The following is a 27154-nucleotide window of genomic DNA, read 5'->3' on the forward strand; positions in this document are numbered from 1 at the left end:
GCTTATGAATCTTCAGGAGTGCTGCCTCCAGAAGGCATCAGAGCCCACTCAACGAGGGGCATGGCCGCTTCTTGGGCTCTGTTCAGGGGAGTTTCATTGCAGGACATCTGTTCTGCTGCCAGCTGGGCTTCTCCCCATACTTTTGTAACGCTACTACCGACTGGATGTAACCAGGACCCCGTAGCTCATTCTGTCCTGGGGTGGGTTCTTCATAGCCCTCCCCTGTTGGTTCCTTTTTCTTTATATATGTAATATATTTTATATATATATATATATATATATATACATATATGAAGTAGGGAAAAGGGGTAATGGGCCGGTTGGCTGTACACATTCATGTCACCGAGCATGCATTAACATTCCTGCTGGGTGTTGTCTTTACTGGGTGCTGCTGGGCTGATATTTATGTTTGTGCCACTAACATGTTTCTTCAGCTCTGCCAGTACACAGTTCTCACTTGTGTGCTTCAGGGTTGCCATGTGTGTAATTACGGACGTGTCAAGCACCGCCTCCTTGGGGCTTACCGCTCCCTTTTCTGGCTTGCAGGACCTCACTGTGAGTGTATTGGGCAATCGGGAGCTGTCCATGTCTCCCATAGGTGGATCTCGAACACGAGATGATGAAAGAGAACAATAGGTTACTCACGTAACCTCGGTTCTCTGAAACATCGAGTGGAGAGATCCACCAAGCTTGCCCCGCTTGCTGCACGAGAAGCTTAATATTCTTACTGAGGAGCAGCAGCGTGCAGATTGTTATATGCCCTTAGGTAAGGGGCGGACCTTACCGAGCATAGGACACGCGCTTCTGTCTGTCTAGCCAGACTTGGTGCAATTGGATGCTTCTGCAGAGGTCAGGTACGGATGCCCTTCCCATAGGTGGATCTCTCCACTCGATGTTTCAGAGAACCGGGGTTACGTGAGTAACCTATTGATTCTTAATGGAAAATCTGTTTGGAATGACGAACTTTAGCATGGATTGTGTTCCCTTCGAAGTGCCCTATGAAGGCATGATCATCACCAGTTAAAACACAGCCAGGCGTGCTGAACAGATGCAGATGAAGGGTGCGTTTCAGTTCCTGAAAGCATTTGATTGGACAAAGTTTCTCAACCTATATGTGATGTTCTGGATGTTCCCAAGTCTTTTTAGCCTGAAGAGAGAGAGAGACTGCAGATTTGAAATGTTTATACCTAATTTAGTCAACATTTAGAAGTCTACTAGCGTATAGATGGGCTTAAAGCTAATACATTTAAAGGCAAAACTTATGTAACCACATATGAGGCTTACTAGGTATTGTTTTGACCACCAGATGGCAGTAAATTCAGTCGTTTACTGAAGCGTCGAGTACGGCCATAGTCAACGCATTTCTTTTGAAAGCCTCATTGGTTAATAAAACAATAATTAATTTAGCTGCAATAGAATTATAGTACCTAGGTGTTACTTCAGTGTATCAGTGTGTGAGATCTAGCGTTCAACAACGTCAACAATGCTGTTGTGCCTGTTATCATGTTCATCGGTCTCATATGAAATGTTGAGGAACATATAGCCTGTCAAAATTGCTGGATTAAACAAACAAGTCATTTTTCTGTGGAAAATTGTGTTAGCTCTAATCAGAATGTTTGATTTTGTGTCATTTTGAGAGAAATGTGTCCTTGTGTACCACAGCTAAACCAGAGGAAGAATTAATTTTCACAAATTATACTTTTATTTTTTAAAGTGGGGTCTGTTCACATCAAAAACGCTTTATAAAACTTTAAAAGAGCACTTGAGCTGCAAGATAAACTTTCGAACAAACCACATACAGGCATGCACAAACGTACAGGCTTTCAGAGTGCCAACCTTCACCATTTCCTGCAGCTCAGCACTACTTTTGGCTTCAGATAAACAAGACAATAGGTACAAAGACAGGAAATACCTCATTCAAGATACTCTTTTGTCAAACAGTACAAATACAGTGATGCCCTTGTCTTTCTGTCAAGTTTATTAAAATTGCACAAAACGGATGGCTGTTTCTACTGTATATACAGTATTTACAGATATGTGTACAACATTACAATCCTGTTGTAATTTATAAATATGTATTTCTTGGTATTTTCATCAGGATTTTACATCCTAATAATTTACACATCAAACGTTTCTTGATGTCTTGATCTTAAATGGATTGTTCCCCCCAAAATGGAACTTAAACATTTCACTCAGTCACCATCCACTTTCATTGTTTGAAAAAAGATGCAATGAAAGTAAATAGTGACTGAGGCTGTCCCTAACATTATGGCTGAGATCTCCATATGGGTCATACAGGTTTGGAAAGAACATGAGGGTGAGTAAATGATGACATTTGATTTAAGTGTACAGTAATACATGTCTCACTAAATAAGATCCAGAAAGTACGAGAGGAGTGGATCCACACATCACACAGCTGTGTTCCCCCTCCCACTCAAACACTCCTCTATCATTTTTTCCTTCATTCTTTTCTCTTTCATGTCCGCCAGGAACGAGTCTGCACAGGAAACTGTGACATCTTATTTCCAGCACCCACTCTGGAAGAACAGTAATGACTCAGAATGCTTGGATCTTCATTCGATGCCGCTTTCGCTGTCAAACAGATATTGTGTATCCTCGATTCAGTACAAAAATGCAAATGGATGCATCGATGTATTCGAGACAAGTGTAGATCTGAAATGGAGATCTTTTTTGGGTCCGTTTCTATAGTATGTGTGTTGGTGTTTGTATGCCAGAAAACAGCATCAAGAGTCCAAGCTTTGATCAAAGTCATTCAAACACTTATTCCTCATCACAAAGACTCAAACGGACTAAAATGAGACTTTACTTCACAAGCATTCAATCTTCTGCCCCATTTGTCCACTCATGTATCCCAGTTCTGACTGTCCTCACATTTATCTGTCATGTATAGGTAAGAGTTAATGGCCTCCTTTAGTCCTTCGCTCACTAGAGAGTCCTCTGTGTCATCTTTGCTGTGTCCGAAGATCATTGAGCTGCAAAGAGAATTCATTTAGAAACTGCTCAACAATGCTACTATGTATTGCAAGCCTTTTTAATTGAGTACAGGAAAAGAATTATAGATCTACAATCCAATTTTCACTAGTTATAATGCAAATTCTTGATATCAGCAATCGAATTACACTAGTGAAAATTATATTTTTTATATTAGTGTTTCAGTTTCCACTAGTAAAAATGTTAATTCTTCACATAAAAATTGACATAATTATTATTCATGACATTACTTATTATTATGACATAAATACCCATTCATGATATAAAAAATAATATTTTAATTAGAAGGGGAAAAAAATCCTGATTTCTGTAACTGCATTTTTTCTATTTTAATGATCGGTCATTCACTCCTGTTCAAAACACAATTACAGATATCTTTAATAAATGTTACTAGTTCAAAATACACAACTCAGCTACGCACTTCCTACTACTAAAAATGCAAATTTTTATTGGAATAATTACTAGTGCAAATGTCCATTCCTGATATCAACAATTAAATTACAACTAGTACAATTGTTTTTTATATATATATCCGTAAATTAGGGGTATAAAAAGTATTGTATCGTACGATATGATGCTCATTATAAAATACCATAGGTATTGTATGATACATAACAGTGCAATTTTGAGAGCTATGAAACAGTCTCCTCCCTGGAGAGGCGGCTCTGAGCGCTCACAGGAAAACAGAGCAACATATCTACAGTACATAGGCGAGAACATCGATGGCAAACTCCAAGTTGATTGTAGCGTTACAGCTTGTCAAATTTGCCAAACAATGGTGTCATATCCTGGTGCTACAGTACATAAAACATGTCGTTTTATTTACGCTGACATCACCGTGCAAATCAATGGATTTGTGGGGCAGAAACAGCAGCAGTAAGTTTAATAGCCACCTCACCCAGACGACACTGACCGTGACATAACTTATGAGCATCTGTCTGTGCATGAGTCATAACTATCAAAAAACCAACAACTTAATTACATTAGACTTATAATTATCTGCTTTTGACTTTGAAATGTAAACATCTTTGAGAACAACACTTGCGCACATGTTATAATAACAGCGGTCAAGTTTACATGCAAAAAAAAAAAAAAGCTGCGGTTTTTGCTCAAGCCATTAATAATATTGGACTATGTACATATATTGTAAAACCAGAGGTCTTAGAGGTTTCCTCTAAGTTTTTTCCCCCCTTCTTTTTCACCACTAAATAACATTTGAAAGGATTTCTTTTCCTGACTAGTCACTTGAACTTGTTCACAGGGGGATTTCAGACAACAAGGCATGATTTTCAATAAAGCTGCTTTGAGAAAGTATGTGTATTGTGAAATGTGTGTATCGTTACTGTGAATGTATTTCAACATGTTAGATCTGGAATTTCAGATATCTGGAAATAGTGTAAATAAGTTAAAATAACATTTTACATATCCAAAATGAAAACTGCCACTAGTGAAAACAATTACAGTTACAAAATATAGCATTGTGTATTTTACCTTTTAATTATTTATTTACATATTTATTTTTAAATTGTAATTCAATTGTTAATTTCGGGAATTAAAATTTGCACTAGTAACAATGTAATTATTGATATAAGAAATTAGCATTTTCAAGAATGACATTTTTTTTTATATCAAACATAACGTGTTTACTAGTAAAAACATATTCACTGATATATATTTTTACTTTTATAATTTTTTATTTACTTATTTGTATATAGTAATTGATTTCAAGGATTGGCATTTTAACGCAGAGATATCTATAATTTATTTCCTGATTAAATTTGGAAAGGACTTGCGATAATTATAGCAATTTGTAATAAGTAAATCTTTTGAACCTCTTGTGAGGTCACTATCAGATGATGTGTCATCAAACTTCATTCGTGACTGACATTGTTTAATTTGACAATGCAAACGTACCTGGTCACATCTTTCCAATTTATAGTGGGTCTCTTCAGAGCTAAAGGAGGCAGACCGGTTACCACGGGAACATTGTTGGTTCCAATGATGAAGCAGGGCTCCCCGAGAGTACAGCACAGCCCGTCCGATACTTCTGAGGAAAAGTTCACATTTACACTCTGTGCAACAATTCAGTTTTAAAAGACTGACATTAAGCAAAACTAAAGCTAAACTTTTGTTTGTTACTTTATTAACTAGTTGTAGTTAGTATTTCTCTGGCTGATATGACTGTGGTCTTAGAGTTTATACTGACAACTATCCATGTAGATGCAGTATCACACAACCACACACACACACGCAAAAACATTTTCGATTGCCAATGCCATTTTTCACCTATCATTAACTGTTTGGCAACCGAAACTATCCAATAATAGTGGGCTAACTGAGATAAAGTAGTATTCGCCTTGCCATTTGATCTCAACAAGGCCTCCATCATGAGGGGCGAAGTGCCTTACAGTATGTAGGAGAAAATAACTTCTCCTAGATCACTGATATGACTGATGTCATCTTATGTGAATATACGTCATTTTACCATGTGTGCAGAAGTACTAATTCATTACTTAAGGTGTTGAAGGTGGCACAGTGCTGAAACCACACAACTAGTAATGTCACATTCAGCCAATGGGTGCAAATAATACATGCTACACTGGCTATGATGCTTGCCTTTATAACTGTGTTTGTGTATGTACCTGAATAGTGTGCGACCATGTCTGAGAGGGTTCGGAAGGTGAGTCTGGGAGAGATGTAGACCCAGCCATTCTCGATGGAGCTGATCCGGTAGTGTTTGACAGATGCACGTTCCTGTGAGCTGCTCTTGCGCAATGACAGTGTGTGGTTTCCTGTGCAAAACAACACATTACAATCTGGATCTTTACATTTTCTGAAGAAAATGTGAGTCGTGTTTCCATGTGCATCAAAGTATCTTTGGTTAAAAGGTTGAAATGAACTTTAACTAGCATTAGGTTGTGTGTACCTGGAAAGGTCTCACTCTCTCTGATTAGAAAAGAGCCGGGCTGATTATGGGGGAGCAGCAAAAGTTCCTCTGCTTTCTGTTTGCTGAGACCTACAAACTGCCACCTGCACACACACACACAGACAGAGAGTTAGTCACAGATACGTGATAATGTATGTACTGACAATAGCAAAATCTCACAGCACTCAATATAACCAGCTGTACCCACTCTACACACGGTTATTAACCTACAGCAAGTTCTCATTTCTAAAGAAATTAACCCCACTTCAGAAACTAGTACTGACATCATCACCCCCTCAGGAGAAATTATGATGATGTGTGGAATTAACCCTTGGATCGGACCAATTTAAGAAATGTATTCTCTGAACCAATCAGAACAGACAATTGTGACACGCAGACCTGCTTCGGCAGAGGTGTTCTTAGAGATTTCGGCCACTTTGCTAACATCCGACATAACTAGCCACTGAATCTTACAAGAAAAATGGCAACAACTGCCCCCTGTGGCCAAAGGTGGAACTACAGTCCCGAGTCACTGAGAACAAAACAACATTATTTCACCTTTGTCTTTGAATGGATGCGGTATGAAAGGCACAGTGTGTCTGATTTTCAAAAAACATTTGAGTAGCAATATGCCAAAATACTCCCAATCCAAAACCTTACCCTAACAGTACGGATACCAAAACAGCAGTATCTCGCTCGCTGGAGATCAAAAGGTATGTAATGTCAAAAGCACAGCGTGGGCGGTTGTTGGGGCATGAACATTCGCTGCATGGTTTTGCTTTACCAGAATTCACTGCATCGGTTCCGAAGTTGGATGGAAAACATTTGGAACTAACACTGTCTGTGTGATCATGTTGGAATCAGACCGGTGTCGTGCCGATTTTTGACTCCCTAGTATCCTTATGTTTAGGGGTAGGTGTAGGGGTGGGCTTAAGGGATAGGGGCCAATGACTCCCTACTTTGGTTAGGGGTGGGCTTTAGGGATAAGGACCAATCAGGTAGTGGGGAGTAAGAATCTGGCAGGTAGTCAAATTTTGGCACAACAATGGCCTCACATTCACTCTCCAAAATCCCACCCTCCAAAGACTAAAAAGAAAAAAATGTGCAAGCCACTCGCGACTTCTTTTTGCCTTTTACAGAGTTTATGAGTCACAAAGACTTACTCAGGACACCTACTTCAGTAATCATTTTTCCATCCAAGTTACTAATTTTATTAATGTGCAAAATTGGAATATTACATAAACAATTTGCGAATAAAGCAGCGTTTCCATCCCATGTGTTTAAGAGACCAAAATAGTCACTTTTGGAGAAATTGGTGCAAAATAGAAATGAAAATGGAAGTTAGAAAATTAATTGTAACAAATAACTTTTGATTGAGAGCATGCAGCAAAACGTTCTAATGAACTTCATGCTAATGTTCAGCAGCAGATGCCTTATATATGGGAACAAAATCATTTTGATGACAGGATTTGGCATTTCTGAATAATGAGAGCAACATTGCAGATGCTACGTTAAATGAATGATATTCTCTGAGCAAATTATGTATTTACATGGCTTGAGGTAGTCACATGACTATTTTGATGCACATCTACTGTATATTCCTATGTAAATTCTATAGAGGTATATTTTAAGTTAAAGTGTTTCCATCATATTTTTGTAAATGTATCTACGTTTAGCGGACATTTAATTTTAATTATGTGCATTTTGGAGATTATATTTGCATCTCAGCAAATAAATCAATCAATCAATAATTTTCTATATCCAAATATTTGCATAGAAAACATGGATGGATACCCAGCTAGTTATTTCTGTCAGGAAGTACAATTTTATACATGCCATTCCAAAAAAAGACGATTACAGCACTTTATACCTACTAAAATAAAAAAATGTCTCCCTTGGATTGATCCCTACTGATTTTTTTTGGTTCACAATGGACACATATGGTCCCTATGCTAAATGAATAAAAGTACATTTAATGTAAATGATATAACAGGAGGCATTCCAAGAGTGCTGGTAGTTCAAATAACAGCACTGGAACACTTTATCTTGTACACTTTGTGTTCACATTATTCAAGAAGGCTATCAGTTTGTGCATTGCTCAGCAACATGCAACAATTGATTCTGCTTTGGCAAAATAACTGGCTTTTATTTGTGTCTAAAATATAAGTGACTCTATATTAGGTTCTTGGGTAAATAACTGCTATATCAAACCAATATCACACGAGCAAGAGTGTTGTTGCACTGAATTGTACGCTTGCTTTTGTGATTTGCTTAAATTAAGGATGAGAAATTTAAGTTGAGCTCTGCTCACCCGTTGTACACTTTGGCTGTGTAATTGCTCGGGATGTAGCTTTCATTTCCTGTAGCTGAAGAGCTTACTTTCCACCACTCTCCCTCACTGTAACACACAAATTACTACATCAGATACAGATGCAGTACAAGCAGCACTTCACTACGCCTATTATCAAAACAGTGCAAGTGATTCTGGACTTACTCTGACAAAATGTTGAGTCTCTCCCCCACTCTGATGTCGCAGTCACCTGGACCTCTCGATGGATAGTCGTATAGTGAAACCACCACACATCTTCCATCATCTGTAGAAAGAGGTGAAAACAACATCATTTTACATGTTGGTTCAAACTAGACAGCCTTTATAAGTCTCCTATTCACAGGATTTAACACTTGCACACACTACAGACCGTTTTAACATTGACGTGAACATGGGATTTTTAGATATTTAGTTATTGATGTCAGAGAAGTTACATTTTGTGACACAAAACCAACATGAATTTAATGACAGGAAGAATATCCTCAGACCATTTGAAGCACTGACATACATAAATTATGTTACTGGCGTGAATATATATTAGAAAACAAGATTATAACTTTTTCTGATGAAAATGTAATTGGTGCTTGACTATGCAAAGGTTCTGTTGTGCGTGACGGTCTGGACATTGCTTTGCAGTTGCTGGAATGTTCTGCATGTTTTTAGCATTTTGCTATTAAATGCATGGATGTTTTTTTGCATGTTGCTATGCAGTTGCTAGGATGTTATGAGTGTTTTTAGCATGTTGCTATGCAGTTGCCGGGATGTTCTGGCTGTTTTGAGCATGTTTCTTTGCAGTTGCTTTGATGTATTGAGTATTTTCAGAATGTTGCTATGCAGTTGCTTTGATGTTCTGAGTGTTTTTAGAATGTTGCTATGCAGTTGCTTTGATGTTCTAAGTGTTTTCAGCATGTTGCTATGCAGTTGCTGGGGTGTTCTGAGTGTTTTTAGCATGTTGCTATGTAGTTTCTGGGGTGTTCTGGCTGTTTTGAGCATGTTGCTATGCAGTTCTGAGTGTTTTTAGCATGTTGCTGGGATGTTCTGGCTGTTTATGGCATTTCCTATGCAGTTTCTAAGATATTCTGAGGGTTTTCGTTATGTTGCTATGTTGTTGCTAGGATATTTTGTTTTATGCATGTTGCTATGCAACTGCAAGAATGTTGTGGGTGGTTGCTTACTGGTCCATGTAAAATTGATTGTGCGAGGTGCTGGCCTGTGGTAACCAGGAGGCAATCCCATTCACATAAACAAGGGTGAACATGATTCAGACATTGCATTTTCAATCTAATATTACGTTAACTCCACTAACAGTAAAGTTTAGGGTTGGGATTAGGGTTAGGGAGTAGGATTAGGCCTAATAAAATAAGCATTCCTGTGGAATGAGTTACATCATTTACAGTGCGGATTAGTAACTCATATTTTAAAAAAAATCAAGTACTTGTAATTGGATTAAATTACATTTTAAAATACTCATAATTGGACTGCAGTTACTTTTTTATAGATTACATGATTACATATTAACAAGCAACAGCAGTAAATTGTTAATAATTTATTGATCATTTTTAAATAAATATCATCATTTTCTTAGCCCAAAGCTCAACAGTCTCAGAGATGAACATTTTGAGCATGTGCTCCTTTTATGTTACAACAGTAATATATGCACCTCAGCTAAGGAATTAGCAATGGCCTATCAGTAAGCAGCAAGGGTTAAAAGTTTTTCAGTGTTTTTAGATAAAATATTTTACCTAGGCAACGTCATTGCTGTTGATTTTATGGCCATAAATTTTCGTTCATTTTATGATGATTTTATGTTGATTTTATGTTCATTAATGTTCGTAATGCTGCTATTGTTTTATGCCCTTAAAATGAACTTGATGTCTCAGTGTTTTGAATTATAAACTTTGGCCACACAATGGCAATGCTGTTAGATTTAATGTATTTAATTCATGTAAAGTTTATTGCACTTTTTAAAAATGTCATGAGCTCTTTTTGTTAGTAATAAAGAATGGCAAGAATGGATTACATTTTCCTCTTTGTTCTTTTATGATAAAATTATTATCCTACTGAAATGCATGTGACAAAATAAAATAGAATTAGGTTGATCAAAATAATTAATCCAAAAGTAATGAAAACGTAATGGGATTAGATTCTTTATTAGATTATATTTATTATTAAATTACCCCAAAATGTAATCTATGAGATTACGTTACTGATTGCATTTTTTTTCATGTAATTTGTAATCAGTACCTGATTAAAATTCACAAGTAATCCACCCAGCACTGATCATTTACAATTAAAAATACAACTCGCTTTTGGCACCACTCTGTTGACATTTCACCTAGAAACTGAGAAGGGTATAGCTGCAGGCCGAGCTCCAAAATGAGTCAGGAGCTCCAAACTGCCAGCAAAGATATAGAGAGCTCCAAACCAAACCCTTTCACTAACCTTAACGTTAGTGGAAGTGATGGCCCCTTTGGAGTTGCCGCAACCCCCTTTTGGAGTAACCCCGCCCTCTTTAGGACATTTTGCCCTCATTTGGAGCTCTCCAGCCTGCAGACATACCTATTTGCTGAAACTATAGCTCACACGTGCATATATGATTAAGAACACTTCGGTCACTGGGGCACAGTGATTTGAATTTTAGTAAGCACAGACCAATTTCTGCATGAAAACTTTCAACTTACTGTCACCGAATTCACAGTGAGATGAGTCTGATTCATATTCTAATGCTATGAATGTGAAAGCAAGTCAACAGGACCTCATGCATGTATAACTCTGTTCTAGAACTGATTCTTGCTTATCTGGGTCATGTTTGCAGTGCTGAACTCACCCTGGGAACTTGGACCGGTACTCTCTTCCGGGCTCAGGGGGCCAGCATGTCTGATGGATCTGCACTGGTCTTTACTTGGCCAACTGCCCATTCTGCTCTGGAGTGTTTAGGTGCACAATACTGGTGGGAACCACAATCTAAATAAAAAATTGTGAAAACAGTTTTCTATTTATTCATTTGTATTGATTTGTATGTTAGGGTTAAAATATGGGCTGAAATATGTGCCACCAGAAACTGAATTTGAACCATTTATATTTGAATTTGAATGGCTAAACTTGAATAATTGCATTGAAAAACTGAATTTGAATCACATCATTTGAAATTGTATTGTTTAATTAAAATTGAATTTATTCAAAAACTGAATCTGAATTGTATCATTTGAAATTGAATTTATTCGTTTGGAACTGAAGTCCAATAAAATTTGATCCTCACTGAAAATTAAACTCTCTATATATCTTCACATTCACTTCTCACAATTCAGATTCAGTTCTCAAATTCAATTTCAAGTTACTGAGACAGAGTTGGAGGATGAAGGAAGAGCAATCGAGCGCAGATCGATAGATAGCGTTCATTGGCGCACAGGACTCCTCTTGGGCCAATCAGCACCAATGTTTTGGAGCACAGTACGTTACCCGGCATGAAACTATGGAATTACTATTGTGTCAATAATAATGAATGTAACTTTATAAAACTGAACGTAACTTTATAAAACTGAACGTAACTTTTTCAGAAACTATCAAAAATATTCCATTACAAAAGAAGAAAAACACAATTAAAATGAAAAAAATGAACTCAGTCGCAGGAATTTAACAGGCTGTTCAAATATGCTTCATTTGTTGTTAATGTTTTTCAAAGATTCGTTTTCGCAAATCGTGGATTCTGAATACATTGCCACAGATTTCGCTTACGCTTCGCAGTTTTTCGTTTGCTGTTTTGAGACAAACCTCTCGTGGGGGTGGGCTTAACAGTGATCTACTCTGATTGGATAGTGAGCTTTTGATGGACAGGTGCTCTCTGACCCGGATGTACAGACGTCACTCAGTGGCGCGCATATTGGAAAGCTCTCGTGGTGATTTGTAGTTATGCAATACGTCGTGCTTTGTTGTATTACTTACTAACAATATGTAAATAATATTTGACCTATAATTATATAATTTAATATTATATGAGACCTTCGATCGTCTAATAATCGTCTTCGATCAGTCTGTAAAGATGAGCTCTCAGGAGAGACACGGAGCGGCATCATCTTCCTCCTCCTCTTGTTTTTTATTTATTTTTTTAATGCAAAGAACAGGAAAATACAAAAGAGAAAGCATACGTACATCACATAATATCAACCAAAACAATAAAGAAGACAAAAATAAATAGAAAAAAATAATAATAATAATAATAAAAAGATAATAATAATAATGTATATAACAATAAAAGAAGAGGTAGGGCCATTACATCACACAAAAATGTTCACATGAAGAGATCAAATGCAATGCAGATTCTAACAGTCCTTATGGCTTTCTTATTAGTAGATACTGAAATCAAATTGAGATAATTTTCTATTTCTTTTAAGAAGACAGAGAAGATAGGTTTACAGTTTAAAAATTTGCATTTGTGAATATAGAATTTGCTTAAGAAAATAATTAAATTAATAACAAAACAGATATTTTCGTTTGTGGGGTCTGATTCAAAATACCCAAATATAATGTTTCTCATATGTATTGAGAAGCCTAGCAAAATCTTACACTTGATAAAAACATCAATATCATTCCAGAGCTTCTGAGTGTAATGACACGACCAAAATAAATGAACCACTGTTTCATCAGAATTCACACAAAAAGAGCATGTTAGCTCAATGTCAGATTTAAATCTTTGTAGAAATTTCTTAACAGGATAGAACCTGTGTATCAACTTAAAGGACATTTCTTTCACTTTATTTGTGATAAAGAATTTCTGCTGTAAAGACCAGATTTTTTCCAATTAAGGTTACCAAACAAATTATTCCAAAAGGAAATAACAGGTGGAACAGAAATCAAATCCTTAAGAAATAAAGATTTCGACTCTGAAAAACAGATTTGACCAACAGAAGTATCACAAGGTTTAGGAAAGGATGCAGTAGATACTGGGGTGAAGTAATTACGGTTTTTAAAAAGCATACATAAATCACAGGGAATAGCACCCATTACTGTAGCAAATTCTTTTGGGGTTACTGGTATTTGGTATTCAGAAAAAAATTCTGAATATCTGAATAAAAGACCTTGCTTATTAAACAAATGCTCCACTCCTCCTCCTCTTGTCCTTCAAGGCAGCTTGAAGTAAGTTCGTGTTACTGAAGTAACCAATAACATCGATAAAAGTTTTATTCATGTAACGTTACAGTGTGCAACATTTCTGGCTTTATTTTGCACATTTATTGTTTAAACACTTCAGCTCTGCAGGATATTTTGAATTTTTTAGAGAATTAGGCATATCTGAATTTAAAAGAGCGTCCTGCCCACATACATTGGAGTAAATGGATAGAAATTGTCTAATTTTACAGAAAACACTCTAAATTTCAACACAGTGGTGGAATATTGCATATATTTTATTATATTTATTCACAATGTTTTGATAAACACATATAAAATATCATATTTTTATATATTTTTTAATAATTTTTTATTGTCATTCACAAGTTTGCAATGCACTGATGTCATGTCATGATGTTATGTAGTTTGATCGTTTGCTCTTTTGCACAGTTATTATATTCAAGGACGTGTCAATGTAGACAGTGCAGATGTCAAACTGGTCTTTATTCTACAGCAAGGCAGAAATCTTGGTGCAGATGCTGCATCTGCAGCTGTACATAACAACCTTGAAATTCTTAACCAGTCGCTCGGGAATACCAGCACAAGGCAGGGTCAGCAGCAGTCCGTTCAGCAGTCGAGGCAGAGTCAAACAGTGGACCAAGATATGGCCAGGTTTCAGTTTTGCAGTCATGACAATGACAAAACAGCAACATTTTATTTAGCATGCATTTACAATACAACAATACATTTGCAAAATAAAGCCAGAACTGTTGCACACTGTAACGTTACATGAATAAAACTTTTATTGATGTTATTGGTTACTTCAGTAACACGAACTTACTTCAAGCTGCCTTGAAGGACAAGAGGAGGAGGAGGAAGATGATGCCGCTCCATGTCTCTCCTGAGAGCTCATCTTTACAGACTGATCGAAGACGATTATTAGACGATCGAAGGTCTCATATAATATTAAATTATATAATTATAGGTCAAATATTATTTACATATTGTTAGTAAGTAATACAACAAAGCACGACGTATTGCATAACTACAAATCACCGCGAGAGCTTTCCAATATGCGCGCCACTGAGTGACGTCTGTACATCCGGGTCAGAGAGCACCTGTCCATCAAAAGCTCACTATCCAATCAGAGTAGATCACTGTTAAGCCCACCCCCACGAGAGGTTTGTCTCAAAACAGCAAACGAAAAACTGCGAAGCGTAAGTGAAATCTGTGGTAATGTATTCAGAATCCACGATTTGCGAAAACGAATCTTTGAAAAACATTAACAACAAATTAAGCATATTTGAAGAGCCTGTTAAATTCATGCGACTGAGTTCATTTTTTTCATTTTAATTGTGTTTTTCTTCTTTTGTAATGGAATATTTTTGATAGTTTCTGAAAAAGTTACGTTCAGTTTTATAAAGTTACGTTCAGTTTTATAAAGTTACATTCATTATTATTGACACAATTGTAATTCCATAGTTTCATGCCGGGTAACGTACTGTGCTCCAAAACATTGGTGCTGATTGGCCCAAGAGGAGTCCTGTGCGCCAATGAACGCTATCTATCGATCTGCGCTCGATTGCTCTTCCTTCATCCTCCAACTACCCGGATGTCTGTCTCAGTAACTTGAAATTGAATTTGAGAACTGAATCTGAATTGTGAGAAGTGAATGTGAAGATATATAGAGAGTTTAATTTTCAGTGAGGATCAAATTTTATTGGACTTCAGTTCCAAACGAATAAATTCAATTTCAAATGATACAATTCAGATTCAGTTTTTGAATAAATTCAATTTTAATTAAACAATACAATTTCAAATGATGTGATTCAAATTCAGTTTTTCAATGCAATTATTCAAGTTTAGCCATTCAAATTCAAATATAAATGGTTCAAATTCAGTTTCTGGTGGCACATATTTCAGCCCATACTAAAAAGATAATCAAAGCAAAAACATAAAATAAATGCTTTACAATTTTATTAGGTTATGAGTTCCTGTCACGCTTTGAACGAAGGGAGGAAGGATGCCAACTAACCACTTGTGGGTTATGATCAAAACTTTCCATCCACATGTTCAAATCATACTTATTTGTCAACTTGGGTGAAAAAAAGGTTTGGCTGTTCTAAAATTAGATCTGGTGCAGCACTGAGAACATTCTACACTTTTCATCAATTATATCATAATTGGTCATGCTGCAGTTATTTAATAAATCATTACACAACTTTGTGTGTGTATGAGCAAGAAACAGAACATTTTCAAAGTAAATATAATAAAAAAATTATACTATAATTATAAAAATGATTTAATATTCAAATAAAACAGATATGCAAAAAAACCTCACTGGTTGAGATAAAATTACGATATTCTGTTGTGATTAAGTGACAGATAATGTGAGGATGATTGTATGTTATGAAAAATGATGACAGTGATTACTGGAAATCTGATGAATTAGATGGTATCAATTACATGTATAAAACAAGCTATATACTTTACAAGACCCTTTTTGTGTTTAAATACCCTAAAACATCAGTCCTTTGACATGAAATGCACTGATGCATATAGATGGTTGCATTATTACATTGTTATAGCAATTTATTACATTGTAATAACATGTTACTTCCCTGATATTGGTAATACCAGTAAAATATCATAATTGCCATGATTTAAACAACCTCATATGCCAAATATCAATATTCAGTGGTAATCACGGCAACCTTTGTGGGGCATGTTTCCATATTATAGTGTAATGCAGTTGCATCCACAGCTAAATGGCATTGTTGAGCAGATGGTCACCTGGTACCAGTAGCAGTGTGAACCCACCATGCAAACCACGCAAATGCGTTAACTCATTTGAAACTTCTATTGACCTCATTTATTAGTAACCACCTAAGTAGACAGAAACAACAATGAAGCTTACGTATCCAAGCAGCACTAAAAAAACAAAAGAAAATAAAAGAGAAGAAATCCAATACTGAAAGTTTGTCAAAGCTTACAAGTTTTTTCTCCCCAAAAAATACAAATGAAATGTCTGATGAGGAAGACCCACCCAGGTCGCTCGCTGAACAAGCTGCGCCCAAACCTGTTACCACATTTGCTGGTGGCGGTGATGATAACATTACCCCCGATACCCAGACCGCACCACACGATTGGGTGGTAAGTGAAACTGTGCTTTCTGATGACAAAGCACTTTGGCCTGAGAAAATAACTGACCAACAAAGATGCGGCGGCATTGTCAAATGGGGATCAGTTCAAAAAAATTATTGAGATTTTCCTCAAAATTATGACAAAATTCCTTGTCAGTTAACTGCGGATTGTTATTACAAAAAAAAAAAAAAAAAAAACTGGTTAGTTTATTCAGTCAGCAGTGAATCTGTGTTCTGCTTCTGTTGAAAGCTCTTTGAAAGGGGAAGCATATTTTCACAGAGTAGTGGTGGATTTCACTCGTGGATCAATATCCACAGTCACTTAAAGAGCATGAAAAACGTGAAGAGTACCGCACAAATATGCAAACCTGGCGTGAATTAGAAGAGAGACTGAAATCAGGAAAAACTATTGACAGTGAGAGTCGGGAATTACATGCTCTTGAAACATTGCATTGGAACCCCATGATGGTAATCTCATGGCACAGTTTGATACTGTAATGAGTGAACACCTGAGAAGAAGTGAGAAAAAGAAGATCAAAGATCACTATTTTAGTAATATCATCCAAAACTAGCTCATTGCATTAGTTGGAGAGAAAACAAAGGATGCCATTCTTCAAAAAGTCAAGAAGGCAAAGTTATTTTCTGTGATACTGGACTGCACCCCAGATGTTAGTCACAATGAACAACTAACCTTGGTGCTTCGCATCGTTGGGGGGAGCAAACATTGCAGAGCACTTTGTTGGATTTTTTGTCAGTGTGAATGACACCGCAGGGAAAGGCCTGTTTGATACCCTAAATGAGCAGCTTAACGGTTTCAATTTGAACATTTCAGATTGTCATGGTCAATGGGAGTAATATGATAGGACACAAGTTGGGAGTCCAGAAAAGACTGCTTGAGATCAGCAACAAGACTCTGTGTGTTCCCTGCAGCAGTCATTCACTGAAATTGGTTCTGGGTGATGCTGCTAAGTCATCTCTGCTTTCTCTGACATTTTTCGGCATTCTTCAGCATCTGTGTAACACCTTCAGCTCATCAGTACAACGCTGGTCAATCCTGCAAAGTCATGTGAAGCTCACTGTCAAAAATCAATCACAAATCTGTCAACAACAAGATGGCAATATCGCATTGACAGTTTACAAGCATATGCCTCCAGTTGCCTGAGACGGAAGAGGCCTGAACTGCACTTGGTGAACATGCACCAGAAAAGACGGATGGAGAAACATTGTCTGTGGCACAGAATCTGTGTAAGGAACTGACATCCTGGTGGTTTGTTCTTTGTGTTGTGATTTGGTACAATGTACTGTATCCGATTCATTGTTTAAGTAAACTTCTGCAGAGTCCCAGCATGTCAACTGATGTTCTCAAACGGGAAATATAAAATGTCAAACGTTTTCTCCAGGATTACAGAGATGGTGGATTCTCGTCAGCTCAAACAGACGCCAGAGAAATTGTTGAAAAGTTGCAGATAGACATTACTTTTCCTGTTGTAGCACAAAGAGAACAACCTGCAAAAGAGGAGGCTCGGTTCACACCAGAGGAACACTTCAAGCAAGATTTCCTTCCTCTGCTCGATAAAGCACTTAATAGTGTCAGTGAAAGGGTCACACACATTGACACATTTTTTTTCATCATGTAAGAAACTGGAGTAGACACTGGGAGACATTGACAGTCAGAACATGATTCTCGAAGTGAGGGCAGCTGTCCATGTATTTCCAGATCTCATTTAAAGTGCCTATCCTATTTTAGAATAATGTTGCATGCATTAATGATGCATTATGCCTAATGGGTCAGTAAGAGAAATGCACATTTGCCCATAGATAAGACTCAGAACAAGGTTACTAATTTTCTGTTGTGGCCATAGTGTAATTTTAACAATATAGTCTATATACCTTTTGTCAATATTTACACACATGTATTCAGTCAGTATTATCAACATATCAAACATTCGGGTTGACAGAGAGAATCATACTAATCCAAGATAGTGTTTTTGTTCAACATTGCATGCAAATCCACAAATGTGTCTTTGAAATATGTTAAGTCTTTGAAGCAACTTCAAAACTGCTCTGCAAGCACACGCTTCTCAAGACTTTGAGATTTTGACTTTGAAGTTTACTGCTCTGTTAAATTCTTTATGTACATGAAGACTTACTTTTTATATTTGTCTTTTGCTTTTCTTTAAGACAAGGTAACAATTTTATAAAATTCTTGAATATATTTCTACAGAAATGGGATCAGAGCATAAATAGAATTAAACAGTTAAGGAAAATAGTATTTGAGCTATTATGAATCAATGTTAACAGGTGAAGCTCTCTACACAAGTGTAATAAAAAATACTTTGTATGTAGTACACACATTTGTTATATTTGGGCACAAAATATCTTACCTCATGGTCCTCAAGCTGGCATTTATGACAATCCTTCTTTTCCTCTTCACCAGCACAGCTATTTAAGAATGTGTGCAACAGGCCTGAAAACTGAGATAGCCAGACAACAAAACTCTGTAAATCAGTTTTGTGTGAATAGAGTGATAGTTTTCTTCTTTATTCAGGTTACTAAAAAGCAGAGGAGGAGCAACAGTTGAGCTGAGAGTCAGGAAGTCAAAGCTGTCTGATGTTCCTGTTGTCTTGTGACTTTTGGTATGCACACTACACATACTCTATTTACTACACACTTGCAGTTTCCTGTGACAAACAGGTCAAGCTGTCACACCTTTACTGACGCAAAGACAGAGAGAATGAGATAGAGGTGTTGTGAGCTGTAAAAATACACAACACTGATGTTCAAAGAGATAAACAAAAACAAATATGACCTTGTCATGGGTTATTCATAAAGCCAGACACACACTTTCCAATGGATGAGGCTTGTTGAATTTTTGATACAACACAGAACGTACAGAAATTCTCTAGTCCTATTAATGTCACATATTCCCAACCAATTACCATAACAATAACTGCCATGGAAACTAAATAGTCTGAGGAATTAGATAATGTTCTATTATAGTCTCAAAACAAAGAGTTCCTACAAATTATGGCCACTAATTACAATCTTAAAGTAGAATTTCAGATCATTAGCATAAAGGATCCATATAAACTGAACTTTTAGTGAATTTACAATGTACTGTACATTGCATTACTAAATGTAAAGATGTTCGAAACTCATTCCCATGACAAACGGAGAGAGTTAATTATAGTTATAGTGGGATGTCATCCTACTGGGGTTCAAAAGTTCTTGCTCCTATTTCAGGGGCAGATAAGAAATAAATTCTGCCCATCTCTAAACAGTAAATGAACATGACAGATAAATAAAAAGTGATTATGCACAGCCGATGGAAAGAGGACTCAGCAGTGATCTTTAATCACTGATCCTTTCTGCTGTGGTCAATGTGCTAAGTGATTGAAGTGTGTATGCAACAGTTTCTATAAATAACTTTAATGTGTGTCATCTCTGCTCGCATGCTATCAATAAATCTACAAATCTTGCTTGTTGGATCGGAAACTTTCACAGCTGGCTGAGATGACAGAAAAAAAGGGTCACTGTGATGGATAGTGTAAAAAAAGTGCACGCTGAGCTTCCCGTTATCAGTGCATGCAATGCTGTGAAATGATTTGGGTCTTAAAGAGGTCATATCATATGTTCGTTTAAAAAAATATTTTTTTTTAAACTGAAGCCCATTTATGTAAATCAAGTTTTTATGTGCTAGAAATATAGTTTTTCCGTGACCATTTTCCACCCTCATTTTGAAACTCAAGTGAGTAGCACGGTACGGTGCATGGAGGCGGCAGTATAAACAGTGAATGAAATCAAAGTACAGATAAAAATGACATACAAAAAGGTTTTTGCCCTTCTTCAAGAATAAAAAATTGAGCTTGTTCAGTGGAGGAACACACCTTCGGGACTGTTTTGTGAATTAATCTACACGTTCTTTGTTTATTTCTTCTATTTGCTGGAGTTTGTTTTATAGATTATTTTCTATTATGTAATTTTATCTCACAAAATTTGTATAGAAACACCGTACTTGAGTAATCCAAAGCAAAGACAGCAAAGTTGTCACAGGGGCATTTTTTCAAGAAACGCATCTTTCGCTGCAGGAAGCTGAAAAAGTTGGTAAGACTTTTTTTCTTTAGTGCTGGCTCAAGTAAGAGCAGGGGAGTAATTACACTGATAAGTAAGCATCTACAATTCAAATGTCTCAAACATCTTAATGATAAATTAGGTAGAGTCATTATTGTTTTAGCAGAAATTTAAGGTCAATTGTTGATTCTCGCAAATATTTACGCACCTAAAGCTGATGATCCATGCTTTTTAATAGATCTTGAAGGGATGTTGCAAGCCGGTGGCACCCCTCATGATATAATATTGAGAGGAGATTTTAATCTGTTGATGGATTCAGTTGTTGATCATAGTGAAGCAAATGTGTGTAAGTCACCTAGAGCAACATTGACACTTCATGGGATGTGTAAAAATCTTGGTCTTACAGATATTTTGATCTGGTAGGGGACTATAATTTTTTTTTATCAGCCCATAACATTTATATTAGAAAGGTTTTATAAGTCCCTCATTTAATCTGTTGTTGATTGTTCAATTGGAAACATCTTAGTCTCAGATTAAGCCCTGGGGGCGGTTGCATAAAACTGTTTTAGACTAGTCTTACTAGTTAGTTGTCTAAAATGTTGGTCTTAATTTGTTCAGTCAGTTGCATAAAAACTTAGATCAGTCTAATTTAAGACTAAAATGTAAGACAGCACACCTCAGGCTAACTTTTGTTTACATTCTATTTTGCCATTGAAAATAACTGTCAGCTGATCCAGTGGGGGCTGAAAGGGGCTTGAGTTGAGACTTGGTTGAAGACTTTGACTTCAAAAATGGTAACAAAATGTTGTGTTTTTAATTATTTGGGTTAAATCACTAAATGTGTTCATTAAAATTAATTTTGAAGCATTGTGGTCCTCTAATAAACAAATATTCTCAGCAAATAAAAAATTTATTGAGCGTCCACTGTCGGCCATTTTTTTTAAGCTGTTCAGTGTCTTATTTTTCCCACAATGCAATGCAAATTAGACTGTCTTACTAAAGACAACCGTGAGCTTGTTTTATGCAAAAGACTTTCTATGGTGTCTTTAGCTAGTCAAACTAATTGTTAGATGCAGTCTTAAGTTAATGGCTATGTTTATGCAACCAGCCCCTGGTGTGTTTAGAGGTGTTGCCACATACAGAGAAAAATAAATCATATAGTTGGCACTTTAATGTGTCCGTTTGGCAAAATCCTAATTCCAACAAATGTTAAAGGCTAAAATCAATGTTTATTTGGAGACCAACTGGTCCTCAGTATCCTCTGTGGGCATGGCTTGGGAGGCACTTAAGGTGGTTCTTAGGGGTCAGATCATACAGTATGCCTCATTCATCAAAAAATACAAAGCACAAGAACTTGTGGAACTGGAAGGGAATATTAAAAGTGTAGAGGCAGAGCTGAAGTGCCGAATGTCGAATGATGGCCTCAGTGAATTGACCCGAATAAAATACTATTTTGTCATGGAAGGTGGAGTTTTGGTCATTCAGGGCAAGACAGTCATACTTTGAGTCGTGGGACAAAGCAGGGAAGATTTTGCCTAGATATAAAAAGCAGAGAGTCTTTTTCTTCTATTCCCTCTGCTGGTGGTGAAATTGTAATTGTACGATTTTTGCCATTGATATAAATAATGCTTTTAAAGAATTCTATCTTGATCTCTATAGTTCCACGTCTTTGCCTACTGAACAGGATATTAGAAACTTTGTGGAACCATTAGAACTCCCTAAACTGATGATTGAGCAAAAAAAAATTCCCTTGATTCTGAGATAACCTTGGAAGAGCTTGGCAAGGTAATTAAGGCCTTGCCTACAGGCAAGGCTCCAGGGCCTGATGGCTTTGCCACAGAGTTTTTTTTAGATCTTATTCTACAAAACTGGCTCCACTTTTGTTAGACATTTATACAAAATCATTAAAGAACGTTATGGCAGATACTCTGGGGGAGGTAATTACTGCTTTTGGAAAAAGTCATGAGGCATCAGTGTAGGGGGGATGGAGCACTAACTTCTATCAAGAGATTATGGGAGAAAGACTTAAACTTGCTATTGGAGGAGGGAGTGTGGTCTAGGATTTAAAAAATGTCAAGTCTGTATCAAGAAATGCAAGGGTATACCTTAAGCAATTCAAGATTTTACATCGATTCTATTGGATCCCCTCTAGATTGTATAGGCTTGGTCTTAAAGACACCCACCTGTTGGTGATGCAAATCGTAGGATTGAGATAGAACCCATGTTTTTTTAGGGGTGTGTTACGATCCAGGGGATTTTGTTGAGGGTTCTGAGTTTTGTATGGGACGTCTTTGCCACTCGGGTTTCGTTTTGGCCTAGAATCTGTATTTTGGAAGATGGGGCTGTCATCAATGTGGGGAATAAACATGTGGAGGTTTGGGTACTAACCAGTGTTAAGGTCACTAAACAGGTGATTTTGAGGGGTTGGAAGTCGGCTAGTGCACCCCCATTTCAGGAGTGGTGCTTGGAGATGGGGAGGGTGGTGGCTTTAGAAGAAGGGTCATAGAGAAGACTGGGGAAGTTAGATTTTTTTGTTGGGAAATGGGGTAAATACTTTTTGAGGGTTCTAGGGTTGGAACAGTGGAGTGAGAGGGAAAGTTATTAATGTGTGATTTCTATATATTTCTTTTGTATGTGCTCATGTATGACCATAGGGGTGTCTGTTGAGGGTCTGTGTGGGGTTGGGGATTGGTGGTAGTGGGTGTTAAAATTTGATTCCATGTAGTTATGTTTTGCTTTTCTGTGTTAGAATAAAAATGTTAATTATAAAAAATAAAATATAGACTATCAAAAATTGACGTTGCTTGCAGGTTAGTATATGAACCCCCCCCCGAAAGATTAGAAAGACACGGTTTATGTACAACTACTTTATTTCAATATTCATACAAATTTATATACTCAGCAGACAGTATGCAGTACAACGCCCCCTAAATGCTAGGAGGACAAAACTTTAAACTTTAAAACGCATTACAAACTCACTAAAGGCAGTGGTACAAATCAGCAATCAACAGAACTGCCACTTATTGAAATATATTGAAGAATAAAGACCAATAACAATTAAGATCCAGAAAGTAGCAGAGTATTCAAAATAATCTGTGGTTTTAAGGACATCCACTGAAAAGAGGGAATGGAGAATGGCAAAATCGTATGCCTATAGATTTGCTGGCTATAGTTCTTTGAGCTATAGATCTTAGTTATTGGCATATCTGCTTGTTACAGTATAGCTGATATCTGAAACAGCCAAACACAGATGGTGTAGTGCATTTTAAGTGGACTTAAGCGCTAACTCTTTGCTAGAAAGGGGCTTCTGGTATAAAACTTAATACAGCTCTCCAGACTGATCAAAATGTAACCATTCTGAATTAGCAGTTGTAAAACCTTTCTAAAAAAGATCTAAACATAAACAACAATAAGAATTATTCTTGTTACACTTTAAATAGGGACATGCTAGTCAGTAGCTCTTCTTTTTAAATATTACAATAGTAGAACTATAAATTAAAATTAACCTAATAATAGCCGCTGCCAAATGATAATCATGACCAGCAGAAACACACTAAAAGAGAAAGAAATCCATTCAGAAAATGAAGTACAAAAAGATAAATATATGACACATAGAAGTAGTTTGGTCGTCTCTACAGTAAAAACACGAGGGGGCAAGGAAGACTTTAGAGAGCGAGAAAAGGGAAAAAAGACCTTCTGAATAATGTTTAATATAGAACAGCCTTCAGCAAAATATAAACACGAGAAGCATACAGAGACTGAAAAACGAACCTCTTTCTCCAAATGACGACACGAATATAAAAGAATGGAGTAATAAGAGTAGTGAGCCAATCAAGATCAAGGTAAAAACAACAGCAAAATGTTAGTGTGTGTCCATGCAGTGGATAAATATAGTAATATTTTAAATACATGAATTACAAGTCAAACACTGCATCCCTTTCATTAGAACAATCCCAAAGATGGTGGTTCTGGATGCTTTAGCAGGAGACCTCCATGGTTTGTGGTCTGGTCTGGTTGTCGTGGACGGAGCCACCAGTGGCGCCCTCCATCTGTGAGCTGGTATGCGCGCGGCTGCGAGAGCCATCAGCTGAGCTCATACTGGAAGCAGAGTGGGTGCGAGACCGTGCCAAACGGGTCATACTAGCAGTGGGCACTGAGAAAGAGAGAAAAGAAAAATCAAAAGGGGTGAAAACATGTAAGCACTTCTGAAGCTGCTTTTAACTGAGGCATGACTAGAGGGAGGATCCCGAATGAGGGGCATGTTGTTGACAGTAAAGTCAGTTTTGCGCACTCAGCATTCGGATCCAAACATATGGATGTCCAGGAAGGGGAGAATAATGAGTCTCCTTACATTTAGTGAACTCCTGCTTATCTGTACGCTTATAATATACTGTAGACTGATACAGATTCCTCTGAGAATTTGAGATTGTGAAAAGGTGCACTCTGTAATTTTTTGTTTATATTATGCTGACACTTATTGGCATTGCACGCAAGAGCAAAACGTTCAGAGTTGCTGATGCCATTGTAGAAATGTGCCATTTATAGTCAGCCATGGTAATTTTACTATGCAAGTATTATCAAGATAAAGTGAATAATATTTGACCGGTCATGTGATTCACTGATCAACCTAGCAGTGCTCATGAATGTGCACCCAGCTATAGCATGCCCTTTTGATATTTAATTATGTGCAGGAAATGAATTTATAGATATCTACAATTCAATTTTCACTAGTTTAAATGATAATTGTTGATATCAGCAATGAAATTACTACTAGTAAAAGTGCACATTTTGATATCAGTAATTAGGTTTGCACAAGCAAAAACATTAATGATGTAATTGTGTAAAGAATTAAATTGATATAAAAAAAATGGAACTAGTAAAAATGTTATTTTCTATATTAACTATCAGTGATCAGTCATACACGTCTGTTCAAATCACAATTACAGATATCTATTATTTCTTACTAGTTGAAATACCAGTTATCAACCATTTACATCTTACTAGTAAAAACCTTTTTTTATATATCAATAGTTACTAGTACAAATATCCATTCCTGATATCAAGTTGAATAACATCCTGTGAAAGGCAAAATTTTGATCCGCAAATGTATTTCAACAGGTTGGATTTGGCATTTCACATATCTATAAATGAAAGAGAAATTCAAGATATCTTAAAATAACGTTTATAATGTTCCACTAGTGGAAAAATTCAATTTCAAGCCAGTTACAAAAATTACAAGTTGCAATTAAATGATCAGAAATAGACTTTTGCACTAGTAACAAATGTCATTATTGATATAAAATTATAATTTTTACTAGTACAATATGTGAAATTGGAATTTCAACTAGTAAGAAATGATAGAAATCTGTAATTGCAGTTTGAATAGGAGTGAATGACAGATCATTGTGACATTTTACTAGTGAAAAGGCAGTTACAGATGTCAACTTTGTTAGTAATTGAAATTTCATTTGTAATATCAAGAAAGGATATTTCCGTGAGTAATGATGTCATTATATATATATATATATATATATATATATATATATATATATATATATATATATATATATTACACACACACACACACACACACACACACACACACACACACACACACACAAAAATGAACTTTTACAAACATAATTACTGATGATCAAACTTTCACTTTTCTACTGCTTATTTCAATTTAAATGTTTCAATCACAAAAGCAATAGCAGCATATACAATCTTTAATGATAATTTTACGCTGAATCCCAATAGCATACTTCTAAAGAGACATTCACACTGACAGCGATTAGAAGCAACAAAGTGAATGAAAGTCATTCATTGTCAATGACTTCCATTTCACATAAAATGAACAAAGGAACAATGCAGAAACTACCAATGGAAGTGAGCACAGTGGAGCTCAAGTGATCCTCCTGATAAAGTTGGATTTATTGTGGTCAGTGTGATCACACATTAAGTGTGAAAAGTATGCATTGCATCAGTGATGGGAAAGAACATGCTTTTGAGTGAGTAGCAAGACAGTACACCAGTACTGAGATAAACCAGAATGCAGCGGCAGGTCTTGCATTTAAAGTCTAGGCCTTCAGTGTGATTCATGCCATTAAAAAAAACGTTTCACATTGAATAAGACACCCTATGCCTTTGGGCATCATACAGTTCATCACAGCTAACTTGTAATACCAATTGACGTTTTAAAAACACGTCAACGCATGAAAGCCAGAACTTGAAACGACACTTAATGCCCAAGCAAGCCTAATTTTAACTGCAGCATGACTGTTTGTGAAATGAACGTCTCCCGAACAGACATTTCGTTTTTCATATGAATCCATCAAGGAGGTCTATAATACCTGAAAAAATCTAATAATATTTGCTTTTTAAATGTTGCTTGCAATAAATTTTGTTTCGTCAGGGTTCATTGTTATGCTGCGTTCCATTTAAGTTGGATGAGAGATATTCCTACTTGATATCTCCGAACATAAATGCATTCCATTCACCGATATTCAGAACTGCAGCACTCCCGTTAGCTTAGCAGAGGTTTGACTCATTAGAGATGACTGCTAG

At 36.5% G+C, this 27154-nt stretch overlaps 2 protein-coding genes across 4 annotated transcripts in view; both read right to left on the reverse strand.

Moving 5' to 3' along the window:
* Positions 1-1722: 1722 nt before the first annotated feature.
* On the reverse strand, positions 1723-19098 carry LOC127619224 (src-like-adapter 2). 2 transcript variants are annotated; one of them, XM_052092040.1, is made up of 8 exons: positions 18901-19098; positions 11095-11231; positions 8433-8532; positions 8250-8336; positions 5939-6042; positions 5655-5804; positions 4927-5056; positions 1723-2993 (listed from the first exon to the last, which is right to left on the reverse strand). In XM_052092040.1, exons 2-8 carry the CDS (start codon positions 11183-11185, stop codon positions 2864-2866), a joined length of 792 nt encoding a protein of 263 aa, XP_051948000.1. In that variant the 5' UTR covers positions 11186-11231; positions 18901-19098; the 3' UTR covers positions 1723-2863. The 2 variants fall into 2 exon arrangements, with proteins under 2 accessions (XP_051948000.1, XP_051947999.1); XM_052092039.1 differs by having other exon boundaries at positions 4927-5059.
* Positions 19099-23448: 4350 nt separating this feature from the next.
* Positions 23449-27154, reverse strand: part of LOC127618807 (protein NDRG3-like) — an 81053-nt gene continuing 77347 nt past the window's right edge. For both annotated transcript variants that reach the window (XM_052091441.1, XM_052091442.1), the window contains one exon: positions 23449-24740. In XM_052091441.1, the coding sequence (XP_051947401.1) occupies positions 24565-24740 (176 nt within the window). In that variant the 3' untranslated portion in view covers positions 23449-24564. The remainder of the gene's footprint in view (positions 24741-27154) is intronic.

Source organism: Xyrauchen texanus, chromosome 25 (assembly GCF_025860055.1).
Source record: "Xyrauchen texanus isolate HMW12.3.18 chromosome 25, RBS_HiC_50CHRs, whole genome shotgun sequence".
In the NCBI taxonomy this organism is placed as follows: domain Eukaryota; kingdom Metazoa; phylum Chordata; class Actinopteri; order Cypriniformes; family Catostomidae; genus Xyrauchen; species Xyrauchen texanus.